Genomic DNA, 15,803 nt, shown 5'->3' on the forward strand with positions numbered 1-15,803 from the left:
ATGACACTTCAAGTACTTTTGTAAAGGTTGTGAGGTTACCCACCCAGACAGTGCAGTTCACACCCCTATATCTCATTGGGTGAAAAAGTGTTCCTCAAGACCACTCTAAGCCTTCTGTCTTAAAAGTGTGTTCTCTTGATATTGCCTTTCTAACTAAGGGGGAAAGGCTGCCTTTTATTTACCCTTTTCATCTCTCTCATAATCTTATACACTTCTATCTGGTCCCCACTCAGCTTTCTCTGCTGCAAAGAAAACAACTCGAGCCTGTCCAGCCTCTCTCCATTTTGAAGTTCTCCATCCCAAGCAATGTCCTGATGAATCTCCTCTGCAGCCTATCCAGTTCAATCACATCCTTCCTGTAGTGTGGTGACCAGAATTACGAACAATACTCCAGCTGGGGCCTAACCAAAGTTTTGTACAGTCCTAACATAACTTTTCTGCTCCTTTATTCTATGTCTCAACGGATAAAGACAAGCCTATGACTACCCTATTAACTTATTGTACCACCTTCAGCAAGTTGTGGACAAACCCCACCTCAAAATCCTCTGAGCATCCTTGTCTCCTTCCATTCATTAAGCACTCCCTTGTCTTGTTATTTCTTCCAAAGTACATCACCTCACCTGTATCAGAGTTACATTCCATCTGCCTGTAACCTAAGACCATCTTCCTCACTGTCAACCACCTGGCCAATCTCTGTCATCTGGAAAATTATTTACCATCCTCCCCATACGTTCTCACCTGCATCATTTATATATGTTGCAAACAATATATCACTGGTCCCTGTGGTACACCTCGGCACACCAGTCACACAAACACACTTCTACCACCATCCTCTGCCTCCTGCCACAAAGTCAATTTTAGATCTAATTTGCCAACTTATGCTGGATCCCATGTGTTTTTACCTTTGATATCAGTCTCCCATGTGGGTGCTTGTCAAAGGCTGTGCTGAAATCCACATGAACTACGTTAACTGAACTCCCTTATCTACATACAGCTGCCCTTGAACTGATTCCTGAGGATAGGTAAGAATCGTATTGTATTTGGAGTCACATGTGAGTCACGCCAGGTAGGGTTGGCAACAAGGGTTTCCAGGACAATCAATGGTAGTTGCCATAGTTACTATTACAAAGACCAGCTTCATTTCAATTTATAAATTGGGGCGGCACGGTGGCTTAGTGGTTAGCAGTGCTGCTTCACAGCACTAGGGCCCCAGGTTCAATACCAGCCTCGGGTGACAGTCTGTGTGGAGTTTGCACATTCTCCCTGTGTCTCTGTGGGTTTCCTTCTGTTGCTCCGGTTTCCTCCCACGGTCCAAAGATGTGCAGGGCAGCTGAAACGTCCATGCTAAAATTGCCCTTAGTGTTACGTGCATTAGTCAGAGGGAAATGGGTCTGAGTGGCTAACTCTTCGGAGGGTCGGTATGGACTGGTTGGGCCGAAGGGCCTGTTTCCACCACTGTAGAGAATCTAATCTAAATTGAATTTAAAATTCCACCAGCTGCCATGGTGGGATTTGAACCCATTTCTACAGGACACTATGTGGGTCTCTGGATTACTTTTCCACATTGCCACAATGCCACCATCTCCTCCATTTTATAACCAGCTTACAACACCTGAATGAATGTTGTCTGTTTACATAAAGGATATTGCAAGAGCATGGGAAAATAATTACATGGCTTTGAAAATGATTTTCTCTTTTACGTTGCAGTCGGACATACCTGAGGGAGTCATCCGTGTTTATGCCACCCAGCTATCAAAGGTTTCCATGGCCATTCAGCTGGACAGTGAGACCAAAGCAAGTGACATTCTTGCTCGGTTTCATTGTGAAAACAGGTGAGCTCAGCAAAAGCTATGTCAACGTGAACTTTGTTTGGAAGATTTTAAATAATTCAATTACAGGAGTATTATGGCGTAGAAGGAGGCCATTTGGCCCATTAAGCTTGCACTGGTTGGTTAAAAGGGCATCGTTGCCTATTGCCTATCTACTGCCTTTACCTCATGTCCCTGCACAGTATCTCTATCCAAATAATCATCCAATGCCCTGCGGGATGTCTCAATTAAACCTGCCTCTGCCACACTTGCTGGCACTGCCCTGTCTACTCACTGAGTGACAACAGGGTTTCCTCAATTCCTCCTTGTTTCTTTCACAGCTTGCTTTAAATCTGTGCCTATTTGTTATTGCTCATTTTGAAAATGGGAACAGTTTCTCTTGATCTACTCTATCTAGCCTGCTCATGATCCCCTTTTAGCTGACTGTTCTTCAAGGAATGTCTTCAATCTGCCCTCGGAACTGAAATTCCTCATCCATGGAACCATTCTTGTCAACCACGTCTGCAATCTCCCCAGTGTGTTCACGTCCTTCCCATAGTATGGTGCTCTGACAAAATATGCCTTTAAGAGGGATTTGTTCAGTCCTGGTTCTCTTGGAGAGGTATTGCAAACCTGGTGCCAAGGTGTCTGCTCCATGGAAAAACAGAATAAATAGCTTCGGGATTTTTAAAAAATTGGACAAAAGAAGCATGAGTGGGTGGAGTCAGGTTCACACAGACCAAGGGTTGTAGTTTTGATTTCAGTTGTTAAAGTTGGCTTTTTGAAGTTGGAGCTGCTAGATACAGATCTCTCTCTGCTGCTGCAAGAAGTTTGCGTTCTCTCTCTGCTGCTAGATTCATTGTCAAGGTTCCTTCTCATGGACTGGAGGAGGTAGCAAATGAGCAAATATGTTTTGCTGAATTTGCCTTTGCTAAGGATGTATTGATGGAATACTGCTATACTGGAACAGTTGATGAGTAGTAGTTAAAATATATATTATTTTGTTAAGTATTTTGATAGAGCTAAAGCTGTGTAAATTATTTTTATTTTTGTTTGTCTTTTATCTGTCGTGTAAGAATTAAGTATGCTTTGCTTAAAACCTCGTAATTTGACCAATACAGTCATATCTGGAACGCAGTGCCTTCCACTTGCCTTTAAATAAGATAAAAGCTAGGGTCTAGGCTATCTCCTTGATAATGTTTTGAGGATGTTTGGTCTGCACCGTAACAGATGCCCACACTATACACAATACTCTGGCTAAGCTCTAATTGATAGAAAGTATTTTCCAGTTTGTGTGCTATGATTGGTCTAAACCAGATAAAGATTAGCCCACAATATTTGTATAGTCAGAAATAGTAAGGTTGTGAATAAAGCACACATTGTTATGACTTCAGTTCATCGATTGCAAATAGAGTATTTTACTCAAACAGTCATCTGTTGCACAAGGACGAAATTGTACAATTTGCTGTTTTTTCCGCTGGAGAGGAGTGAAATGAAAGGCCATTATTGTATGACAGTCATCAAGAAATATAAACCAGAATTTGAGAAAAAAACCTCTTTACTCACAAGAGGTGCAATTACATAACTTGCTGGCACAGGGAGTAGTTGAGATGAATGGTCTACATGCTAAGTAAGGATTTGAGGTGGAAGGAAGGAGAGATATGCTGATAGAGTTAGACAGGAGGACGTTTGAGTTGAACGTTATACAGATGTGCAGAGGAGAGCCTGACTGGTCTGTTTCTGTGCTGCATACCCTATCGAGTTTAAAACAACTTCTGTACTAATTATTCAGTGAATGTCACTCTTATTGATTATCCTGATTACACAGTTATAATCTCTAACTAACTGACCTCAGTGACAGTGCGAACTAGACACTCTGATTAATCGCAGTTAGCAGGATTAGCCACTGCAGAGGTTCCTCATATGTTTTACTGATTGTTGTCCATTGATTCGATAGTTACCAAGCCAGCATTGTTTCAGTGTGATATGAAGCACGGCCACATGGATAAGATAGAAGAGAATTATAGGAACATAGAAACAGGAGTAGGCCATTCAGCCCCTTGAGCTTGTTCCACCAATTAATGAGAGCATGATTGATCTCTGGCCTGATTCCAAATTTCTGCCTTTGGCCCATATCCCTTAATACCATTGCTTAACCACGATTTATCTCTCTCAGACCTGGAATTAACAACTGATCCTGCATTTACTGCCTCTTGTGGAAGAACATTCCAAACATCTACCACCCTTTATGTGTGGAAGAACTTTCTATCATCTCTCCTGAATGAGTCTGTTGAGCTCCTCATTCGTCAGGAAGAGTGAGGGTCCTTGAGATAGGAAAGAATATCAATTCCACAGGGTAAAAGAAAATGATGTTTCAGGAATGTAAAAACCCTTGGGGCAGAAAGCAATGAGTACCATTTTTTTGTACAAATGTATTTGATGGGCTGAATGGCCTACACATGTGGTGTAAAAGCTCCATGCATGAATGGTGAGTTTTCATGGGATGTGGATGTCAGCAAGGCCAACATTAATCGCCCGTCCCTCATTGCCCTCTAACTCAGTAGCTTGCTCAGCCATTCAAGGGGCCAGTTATGAGCCAACTTTTGTTTGATTCATTATGGAATGTGGGTATTGCCAGCTGGGCCAGTATTTATTGCCCTTCCCTACTTGCCCTCAAGATGGTGGTATTGACCGAGGGTCACGTGTAGGCCGGAGCAGATAGTGCTGGCAGCCTTCCTTCCTTAAGGTCGCTAGTGAACCAGATCAGTTTTTTTTAAAAACATAACGGTAACTTCATGACAACATGACAGAGTCCAGATTCTTTAATTTAATTTAAAGTTCACCTGCTGTTGTGGTGGACTGGCAAAGTGGGAATTGAACCTTTGTCCCTGGATCTTTTGGCTTAGGCCTCTGGATTGAATACTCAAAAAAAGGAGATCCCATAGAGATTTGGAAGTTACAGGTACTAGTGACATTATCAGCATGCCACCATCTCAGTCTAAAAATGAGTCTTAATTTGTAGTTCATTGGTAAAACATAAGCATGCACATTAGGAGCAGGAAGAGACCATTTGTCCCCTTGAGCCTTTTGTTTCCTCACTCAATGAGCTCTTGGCTGATCTAATCCCTCCTAACCTTTCACCTACTTTTTTCCTTCCTCAGGAGAGAAATACTGAATGTCCCAAAAGTGTATAAGTGGCACGTTCAGCATGAAGTCTGGACCAAATGACAAATGTTTAGGAAACACCTGAGTAGGAGGATAAAGGCAGTTTTTCACTGCAATTGAATTCATATTGACTTACAGTCTGAAACTGAGAATAAATTAATCTCTTTAGGTGATGCCAAATGAGAAATGCTTTTTGACCCAAAGCAGTAAGAGAGCTCCCTACTCAATATCAAAAAATACGGCTTAGGACACCATTCAGCGTACCGTGCTCTGTTTCAAATTTTTTTATTCCACATCCTGACCTGCACCCAAGTCTCATTCATACAAGGCTCCCTGTCACAAATGGATTCTCAGTTAAGCGACACCTCAATTTTTAAAATTCCCATTCTTTTTCGCATATCCCCCATGGCCTCATCCCTCTCTGTTTCTGTATTTTCACCCGGAATCACAACCCATTAGGATATCTGAGCTCTTCCAATTTCTGTCTGTTTAAGTGTCATCACCATTTTGCCTTGAGCCGCCAAGGCCCTAAACTTTGGAATTCCCTGCCTAACCCTGTCCTCTTTCTACATTTCTCTCCTCCGTTATGTGACCCTTGAAACCTGTCTCTTCAACTAAACTTGTGATCCATCATCTGCCCGACTATCTCTTCCTACGGCTTGGTTTCAAGTTTTGTTTTACACCACTCCTGTGAGTCACCTCAGGATGTTTTATTCCATTAACGGTGCTCTATAAACACAATATTGATGGGACCTTCTACGTCTACCAGAACAGGCAGGCAGGAGCTGTTGCAATGTATCGTCTGAAAGACATGAACTCTGAGAATGCAGCACTTTATAAATAATTCAGACTTACAGCTATATTAAACTGACACATATAAATGCACATATGATAGGACAAAGTGGATTTCTAATTTGGGTAGATTGAGGTGAGGTTATTGGTAAAGAGTAGGAATTCTTATGAAGAATGCATGGAATAGCAATAGACCATTCAGTCCAATCTGGTTCATACTACAATTCATACTCCACTTGAGTCTTTCCCCACCCTTCATCTATCCCCATCATCACTTGCTCTCTTCCCTTCCGTCTGCTGTGTTTGTCTAGCTTCACCTTAAATGCATCTTTGGTGAGTTGCCTGAACTACTCCCAATGTTAGCAGGTTCCATGGTCTGGCAACTCACGGACTAAATTGTTTTATTTCTGAATTTCATATTGGACTTATGACTCCTATTTCTGGTCATATTTGAAAGTCGAAACATCTTTTTCTGTGTTTATGCAATTCAACTCTTCCATCACCTTGACGATGGGTCATCCCTCAGTCTTCTCTTTTCTAGAATAAAGAATCAGTCTGTTTGAAATCTTTCCTGGTGGGTGTAACACCTCAGTTCTGGCATTCTTAAAGAAAATCTATTTTTGTACCTTTTTCAATGCGTCTGCGTCTTGTTATCAAAAAAATGACTTTATTGCTGAGTTGGTTGAACTATTGGATTAGTTTTAAAGCAATGGACGGAGCAGTATCCTCAAGTGACCTGAACAGCAGCTTCTAAAATGGCCGCATGTTGCATAACTCCACCTTGCAATTTATGAAGTTGTCAGAAAGAAAGTAGCACACCAGGACATTCAGCTGAAATAAGTGTGAATAGCCTGTCACTTTGTTCGCACAGACAGCCAGACATAATCTGCCCATTCAGGTGGGGCAGATGAGCTGTTGAACTTAATCCCTTTGGATAATGGATTCTGTTTGAGCACAGGGCTCTAAAGACCATTCAATCTAATCACTGACCCAGAAAGAAGGTTCCCAGTTTGCTGTGACCTTACTTAGTAACTGGTTAGTTTGTGAATGGAGGTTCTGTGATAGCAAGCTAACCCTTTTATCTTTAAAGTAGACCATGTTTCTTTTCCCTAGAGAGTCAGACAGACCACACATGGGTAACAGTGAGAAAAGAAACTTATGGTTCCTTTCTCTCACACACTGTCCAGCTGTTGTGCAAGTGTGCGACTTACCTGTTTCTCACCAGCCAAACACTACAGGCAGCATCTTCAACGTAATCCACACAGCTACTGACTTCAGAGGAAAACCAGAGTGAAACAAGTTAAACTCCCTTCCCTCTTGTAGCCTATTTCTGAATGCATGTGTGAGAAGGAACATTTCTTAATTACATTATTTAATCTATCAACTGCAAAGAACAATAGGGATCATTTCCTTTTCAAACTTAGACAAGACTTATCTATCTGTATTGTGAACAGCCACTGTACTTGAAACTGTAAAAATGCATATGAGCTTGATAAATGAATGTTTAAAATGCCTATTTGGTCAACTGAGAGGGAGACCGCTCCACCTCTTTTGACCTGATTGTGACAATCCTTTTGAATATGTGGAAGCTAGCACAGTCCGGAATTACTCCAGAGTGCAATCTAACCACAGCCCAAAGTTGCTTATTGTATCCTCTCCAGCCAATAATTTGCTGCGTAAAATGCAACTGTTAATGTTGAGGGGGGACAGTCTTGTGTTCTTTCCTCTGCTCTGTAATGATAAAGAAAGTGAAGTTTAAATGAAAGGAGAAATAAATTCAAATGTTTTTGAAATTGTGTTAAAAAGGTAATATGTTTCATATTCTTGTAAACCAAACTGAAATGATCTGCAGTCAAGAGTGTGGCGCTGGAAAAGCACAGCAGGTCAGGCAGCATACGAGGAGCAGGAGAATCAACTTTTCAGGCATAAGCTCTTCATCAGGAATCTTGATTGATGAAGGTCTTATGCCCGAAACGTTGATTCTCCTGCTCCTCGGATACTGCCTGACCTGCTGTGCTTTTCCAGCACCACACTCTCGACTCTGATCTCCAGCATCTGCAGTCCCTAATTTCTCCTCCCTGAAATGATCTTCAGCAAACATTATATTGGGTTGTTATATGTAATGAGTATGATTAATTATTCGGTAGTTCACACCTCAACAAATTCTAAATTAAGCTTGGCTTTTTTTCAAATCTTCACAGTACGAATTCCGCAGTACCTGTTAATGGACAGAGCCATCACTTGTTTGAAATTGGTGGAAATATAGGTAGGTTGTTTTAAAGTTGCTGTCACGTGAATGGTGTGGGAGGAATGTAATGTCTAATTTCTTGCTTGTGTCAATCAATGTCAATGCCATTTCTCTCTTCAAACCCTGCGCCACTCATTTTTAAAAAAAACAGCCTGTTGCCCCACCCTTGGAATATTAGCTTCAGAATCTGGTTTCAAACAACAGTAACTTAAGTAATGTCAAAATAAGAATTTCAGATGCTAAAGATTGAAACAAAGTAGTAAATTGCTGAAGAAACTCAGCAGTGTCTGTGGAGAGAAAGCAACGTTTTGAGTCCAGTGACCCTTCTTCAGATTATCGTATACTCCCCTTCCTGCTCAGTAGAATGAAAAAGGCCATTTGACCCATTGTGTCAATGCTGTTGTCTTATTCTGCCAGAAATGCTGCACTGCTGTGCCTCACAATTAGAAGGCTCTAAGTTTGATCTGAGCCACAGTGGTTCGTGCAGTTGTTCCAGGTTGGGCATCAGGAAGAACCCAGATATGCCATTGTTCAGAGTAGGTGCGCCAATGGAGATCAGCTGTACCCCAATGAGTAAAATCTTCAGCAGAAGCATACTGAGCAAGAAAGAAATTACATTTACATTGTACTGTTCTCAGCCACAGGCCAAAAGGGTTTTTGTAGCCAGAGATGTGTTATAATGCAGGGGACCCAACTTATATGCAGCAAAAAATCCACACACAGCAATTTGATAATCTGTTCCTCATGCATTTAATTTGACAGATAAATAATTCCCTGGATACTGGGGATAACTTTCCCAGCTCAGTCAGGGCCTAAGGTCTCAGGTTCCTGAAGAGTCATGGAGAAGTGTCTGTCAAAAAGGAAGTCAGCACTCACTAGTCTTCAAGTTTTATTTTTCTCCGCTAGAATGAAACAAAAGTTAAAATCCTGAACTGGCTCATCAGAGAGAAAGTTACTCTGATGGATATGACCAACAAATTGGAAATGTTGGCACTATCGAGCAACATTCTCTGTTGGCTGTTTATATTTCATGATTTACATTTTATGTTTTCATCTTTGCAGGAGAACGCTGCCTGGACCTCAACACATACATTCTGGACTTGTACCATTTAAATCCGAACGCAACATGGGTCATTAAACCCAGAACATTGTGAGATTACTTGTTGCAGAGTGATGGGCCGTTTAATAATCCAGGCACAGTCTTGGTGAATGTGACTACAGGGACCCCCTGAGAATACTGGCTATTTTTACAGTGGTGCCTCTATGTCTAAGGCTTCGAGCTGTTGATAATCGTTACCTGCAGAACACTGCCTTCACAGGTGACCCTTTCAGAGGTCCCAATCCTACTGGACTGGCTAAGCATGTTGCCACTCAATGGGACACGCTCAGCACCAATGGGAGTTTTCACCATTGTGAAGGCTTCCTTTTCTCTGTGTCAGCCACCTCTGAAGACTGGAGTCAGTACGAAGCTGTTGCAAATAAAACAGCTTGCAATAAACTCATCTGGTGGTGATTAAGAACTAAGTTGATCCGCCAGTCACAACCATTAAAAATGCAGCCTTAAAGGAATGTGCATTTTTAAACAATTATGTCTTTTTGACCAGACCACACAACTGTGGAAGCAAAAGATATACCAACTACGTCTTATTTTCTGTGTTTTTTTTAGTTGATGGGGGTGCATGTAAGGGTTTGCTTGGAGCGATGGTGTCTGCTGAGGACAGCCAAAGAATAAACAGGACAGATGTTGTGTTTTTTTCCCTCTGATAATAAAAAAGAAACAGCCATTTCTAGCGCCTGGAACTGGTGCCAAATTCCATCCGTCCTATCAAGCAGGAAGTTTTTACATAAGGAGAGTTTGATAGCTGCACCTGCACTAGCAAGGAATTCCTGCCGGAACGTGACTCCAGGACTCAGTTACGTATCTGACTGGAATTTTGTTTTGCAGCAAAGTAAAGGTTTGACTTTTGTATTGTGTCCTTTACAGACTCTGTGTATGTACAGAATGATGGATTGCAGCCACTGCTTTTCAATTCAGAGATTCAGATCTGTTGGAAACAAAACCCTACGCTTTAAAACAGACAGGAAGCTGATTGAGAGCGGAAGAAGGAATGAGCCATTTTTGTTTTGAAACTTGCCCTCCATGGGACACTGCGATGAATTAATCTTTGTTACAATTCAGAATCTCCTGGGCACAGGAGATTCTCTTGTGGTATTTGCCTTATGAGTGGAAATGGCATTAACATGAAAATTGCAATATTACCCTAATCTTCTACACTTATTGTACTTAGGTCACAGAATTGGGCATGATTTAATTGACCACCGTGGAATAGGCTCAAAGTGCAAAATGGTTTAGTCTTGTTCCTGCGCTTAGTCTGTGTGTGAGTACCATGGATTGTTTTGTCTCTCTCGATATGTGCTTTAGTACACTAACTAGGGAGTTAACCGGCACTGCAACCGGCATTCACAACTCAAGTCTTTTTGCAAGAGAGGAGGTTGGAAGAATTTGAAATCCTGCTCTGTGTTGTGCAGATTGATAACTTTTAAGGGGTGTGGGTGGGAAGAAGAAGCTACAATTACTTTAATGGTTTTGTTTTGCCTTTTACCCTTGGTTGGCCCAGGGAAAATGTGGGCTTGTTTGCTGTTTATTCAGTTCCAAGGCAGCAGTAAGAGTTTGATGGCCCCATTTGATTTGTTGGTCAACATAGATCAATCAGGTAAGAATGTATGCATTATATGACCCTGCCCTTTCTACAGGAGAGGTTGCAACAGAAGTATTTTCCACTGTCCATTGTCAGAAAGTGAATTAGACCATAGCCCTGTAACAAACTCACTTACTGATGGAACTTAGAAATAGGGGCTATTTTACCGTGTTTGCTCAGGGCAATGCTGTGCTCATGGTTAAATAGAGTAGGTGCACAGGACATATGTAGAGCTTATCACCACATTCTTTTGTTTGATCTGTGCTATCCATGTTATGACTCTCTGGTCCTAAACAGTCTAGTCACACTAACAGAGTATCGCATACATAGTGGAGAATTTTTTGAAATTGTTCCCGGAACCTCAAAGGACAGAGCTGGTTGAATTTTCAAGGATTTTATATATTACAACTACCACTTTCCAAATGATTATTTATGAAGAGGGGAGTGTAGACACAAGTGTTGCTGTTATTTTCTATATTGATGCTTGATGATGAAAATTAGAATTCTATATGCTAATTAAATTTAGTTAGTAACACAAGACTTGTTGGATGGTTAGTCCTTGTTGAGAGTGGAAAGACTCTTACTGAATGGTCTGTTAAGAATTTCAAATTGTAGAGGAGATGTGAAGGTGGTCTGACAGCATTTGTCTAAATTTGATTCAAGTCCTTTCATATCCAAGTTCCATTCTTAAATGCATATTCCTTCATGTGGCACAATTTATCAACTGAAAGGGTTGGGTCTTCCTCCATTAAACTATCTGAAATTGGGTGATAGGAAGATTGAGCAAAGAGCTCTATTGATGCCTTACTGTTGACAGCATGGGAAACCCCCTCTCTTCTCAATCCCTCTCCCAAACTCAGTGACCCCATGACCCCTTTGCCACATGTAAATGATGCTGGGAAGGCTGATCTTGATAATCCTGCCTATCAAAGTTCCCTGCATTCCGTTGCTGCAACCTCTGACCCCAGGGATAGTCAGGAGCAGGGTAATGAATTTAAAAAACAGGATGCCACTGACAGATTGACTGAAGGGAGGAAGCGATCCAGGGTTTAGCTCTCTCTGTTTTGCACCAGGGTCAAAAATGGTACCTTATTTTAAGCCTTCGCTTAAACTAAAGCAGATTATTCATTGCCAGTGGATTTTTTTAAGCTTGTCTAACTCGATTAATTTGGGCTTTTCCTTGTTTGATGCCGTATCTGGATCTCTTCGGTCCTGGACTATCCCTCTTGATGGTGATTATCTATTGACAGCATGGTTCCAATCATGCAATCCTTGAGCAACTAGTTCAGGGTACCAGTAGGACTACCATCTTATGGGCCAGATACATGTTATGGACAAGTCCAGAGACACTCCTGTCCCCATGACACTAACCACACAAGAAGCAAAAGCAGAGTTCCACCTTCCAAACTTTGAATCTCCAAACTGGAGAATTGCAGCCAGCAGGAGCCCTGGGAAGAGGGTAGGCCATACATGGAGGGTGCAGGGTGTTTGCAGAGGGACTGACAACATGCGAGATGATGAAATATTCAAAAATGCCTTTTTATTAAGTGACCTCTTTTAAGGATTGCTTATCTACTTTTTTCATTTGCAGTAGTTTGCCAGTGAAAGACTAAAATTATTGCCTTACCATCCAAATTGTCTCAGCGCCCCAGTTTAAGTCCAAATGTGTGACTCCTGTTTTGAGCCAGGAAGCCTCTGACCAGCTGCTTAAAGCAAACTTGAGTCAAGTATAAAGGTGGCAACTAGTGGTAACTTCTTCTTGTGTTTATTACCACCTTATTCCCACTGATGAACAGTGATATTGAAATGAAAATAGATCCTAGATACAGCATTCTGAGATATCTCGTGTGCCTCTTTGTTGTTGGCCCCACCATCACAGGATGTGGAGAAGTGTTTCATATCAATTGCCTTTTATATATTATTGCTATTATTAGGGCTTCAGTGGATTGTGGGTTCTCCAACATTGAAAAACTGGCAACAGTAACAGAGGCTCAAAATTGATTGGTTTTCAGTTGAGGATGCTTTAGGGATGATTTCATTGCTGGTTTTGGAAAATAATTTGCAGGAGCCGCAAACCAACGTTTAAGGTTGTGGAACTTCTATTATATCACAGAACATGATGAACAGTGTCTTTAATTCTCAGTGTAGACTGTAATGTGAGCTACTGAACTGTGAGGGAAGGAGGGTGGGACAAACAGTTAGAATATTAATAGTTCACATCATACTAGACATGCATTCCAGTGGGTGAGGGAAGAATGGCAGTGAATTAAGTGTGTTACTGTTTTGCCCTTATTCCTTAGTTTTGAACTAACTTCTAAACTTTAGTTGAAATGTATTTGGATCCCTGGAACTAGTAGGCACAGGTGTGCAGCCCGTAATCCAGTAATACTTGACAATGCCACCAGAGGTTATGTGGACGGTTGTTGTGAACTATCAGGACAGTTACCATAGCAATGACTACCCACTGGAGCTATGGGCTAAGGCATGTTGGAGGAGAGGATGACCATTCTCTACCTCAGGCCAAATGCTGTGTGAGGCTCTTCTATTCATTTCCATAAACAGCATTGCTTGACCTAAGGAAGAAATGATTTCACGAAAGTAAATTATTAGAGGAAAGGCCACTTGACAGGACAAAATAAAAACCTGATAAATTAGTGGAAATTGCCTTTTTAATGATACTCCAGTTTATCTCCAGAAATTCATAATATAGCTTTAATTTTTAACACTAAAATTTTTTTTAATAATCCCTCATATGTAAGTGGTTTCTACTGCCAAGTGTGCAGTAGAAACTGTAATGTATATAAAGCAGTGTGTTTTTGTGTATGTCAGAACATTAACCACTTTATATATGTTTATTGATGATTAATTTTTTACATTGTGTTTTCTGACATGCCTGTGCAACGCTACCTCTGTTCAGTTACTTATTGCTGATGTTAACAGTTGAGATTGATTGATTGAGAGGATAAGAGCCTTCTTTCCAATGTGATTGTACTGATTTTCTAATAATGGTCTGTGTAATCATTAAATATGGAGCTCACGTGATATAGAGTTCTCATCATGCAACAGCATTCAATGTGCATGAACAAAGTTGGCAGCAATAGTAGAATTTTAGGAAATTTTAGTTCCAGAAGGCATGCTCATTGTACGAATGGATATCTGGGTTACTTAATGAGATGTAACCTTTCATTAGTCTAATTAGATGACAATTTTTTTTCTATTACCTGTGAGGAACTCTCATCTCATTTTTTAACTAAAATCTCAATTTAACTCTTCGAGATAACTGATGAGATTGTAGTTTAACAGTAATTGACAATTTTAGTCAATTAATGGTAATTGGACTTTATGCCTTCTGCATTCAATTGCCCTAATTTACTGGCATTGTTTAACTATGTAAATGCATTTTTTATTCAGCTGAAGGAAGTGAATTACATTCCAACAACATGAAGTTAACATTCACCTTCAGTGCTTGGGTGGTAATCTAGTTGATGTGGATAACCAGCCTGATTTTAGTAACAGTGACTAGAACGGATTCCACTCAGACTGGTGATAAACTGTGCAGGCTTAATACTTCGGTGACCGAAGCTCTTGGGCTCAATTCTCAGCTGCACACTACACTTACATGTGTCACCAATGGGGGAAGGAAAAATGGTTTGGTTTTTGATCTTCAGGGGCTGGGAATGTCAGTTGGAACAATTCCCAAGTTTCAGATATCTACTTTGGAGGTTGGACAAAAATTGTCAGTGTATTCGATGACACCTTCAGTGGAACTATTGCTTCTGGAGATTGAGACCCCTGTGAAAACTCTCTCACCCCCTCTCTAATTTCAGCACAATGAAGTACACTTAACCTGAGTGCAACACAATTATTGTGGAGGAAAGTTGAATTAAAAACATGAACATTGTCTCTGAGATTGACCATTAATACTAATTGAAGGACAACTCTGAGTTGTAGGCCTATCTCATTCAAAGTCACTTCACATAGGACTTGTACACAGCATCAATCATGACCAGCTTTGAACCTAGGTGCTGTAGATGAAAGGTCACTGCGTTACTTTCAAGCAACCTTTTCTAAATCAAGTCCCTAGTCCTGTCGATCATCTTAAAAACTCTTCTGATTTTAAAACACAGTGGATATTTTTAAAAGTCCAATTAAGATCGCTATTATAAAAAACTGTTCTGCCTTACATGTGAAGTAATCTTACTGACACTGCCACTTTGGCAATTGTATATACATGAAACCATTACTCTACAATGTGATACATGACATCTGATCTAGTACTTTTTCATTCCTGTTATTTATTCACATACCTCCCCTTCCATACAATGTTATATGATTCCATGCAAGGGATGATTCAGTCTTACCTTTTACTTCCAACAGATCCGTGGTTAAAATAGTGGATCAGGGTGGGAACTCTTTCGGAATGGTACCTGTGGCAGAGTCCTATGTAGAACCACTTGTCCCTCTTAAAGTACCATTCCTTTAGTCGCTGTTTCAGTGGTAACAAACTGAGGAGGACACCCCGCAGGGATGTTAATGCTCAGTGCGTGTAATGAACAGCCAAAATGTTTAGAGGTGCATTTGACCCATGTGCATAGTATGTCAAATGGTTCAATAGAAGGAATGACAAGATTCCTAGAAAGTTCCAATACTACTGACTATGCACTAAAACGTTATGAATGTGTACAAATGTATATTGTAATTTACTACTTTCATACCACATACCAATAAAATAATTTTAAAAATACACTTTACATTTTAAGTGTTGATTTTTGCATTATGGTTATATAATATTTTAGGAGAAAAGACATTTTGGAACCTTGAAGTTGTGTCTCTAATAGTCTTGAAATCAGAATTTAATATTTTTGTGGGGTAACTTTATGAGAACAGTTAGAATATGATACTTACTACAACATGGAGTGACTATGGTGAATATTATGAGATATATTGAAGGGGACGTTAGATAAGTCAATGAGGGAGAAATGAATACACCATGGAGCACTCTACTCAAATGCTAGCCATAGAATCACTACATTGTGGCCATTCAGCCCATTGCATCCACTGTCCCTTCAAAGAGCATTCTATCCAGAACCC

General features: G+C 40.6%; 1 protein-coding gene across 3 annotated transcripts in view; it reads left to right on the plus strand.

Annotated features, from left to right (window-relative positions):
- LOC132815085 (rho GTPase-activating protein 28-like) overlaps positions 1-15,456 on the plus strand; it is a 166,987-nt gene extending 151,531 nt beyond the window's left edge. For all 3 annotated transcript variants that reach the window (XM_060823825.1, XM_060823826.1, XM_060823827.1), the window contains exons 13-15: positions 1,708-1,832; positions 7,967-8,031; positions 9,076-15,456. In XM_060823825.1, the coding sequence (XP_060679808.1) occupies positions 1,708-1,832; positions 7,967-8,031; positions 9,076-9,167 (282 nt within the window). In that variant the 3' untranslated portion in view covers positions 9,168-15,456. The remainder of the gene's footprint in view (positions 1-1,707; positions 1,833-7,966; positions 8,032-9,075) is intronic.
- Positions 15,457-15,803: the final 347 nt, after the last annotated feature.

Source organism: Hemiscyllium ocellatum, chromosome 4, assembly GCF_020745735.1.
Source record: "Hemiscyllium ocellatum isolate sHemOce1 chromosome 4, sHemOce1.pat.X.cur, whole genome shotgun sequence".
In the NCBI taxonomy this organism is placed as follows: domain Eukaryota; kingdom Metazoa; phylum Chordata; class Chondrichthyes; order Orectolobiformes; family Hemiscylliidae; genus Hemiscyllium; species Hemiscyllium ocellatum.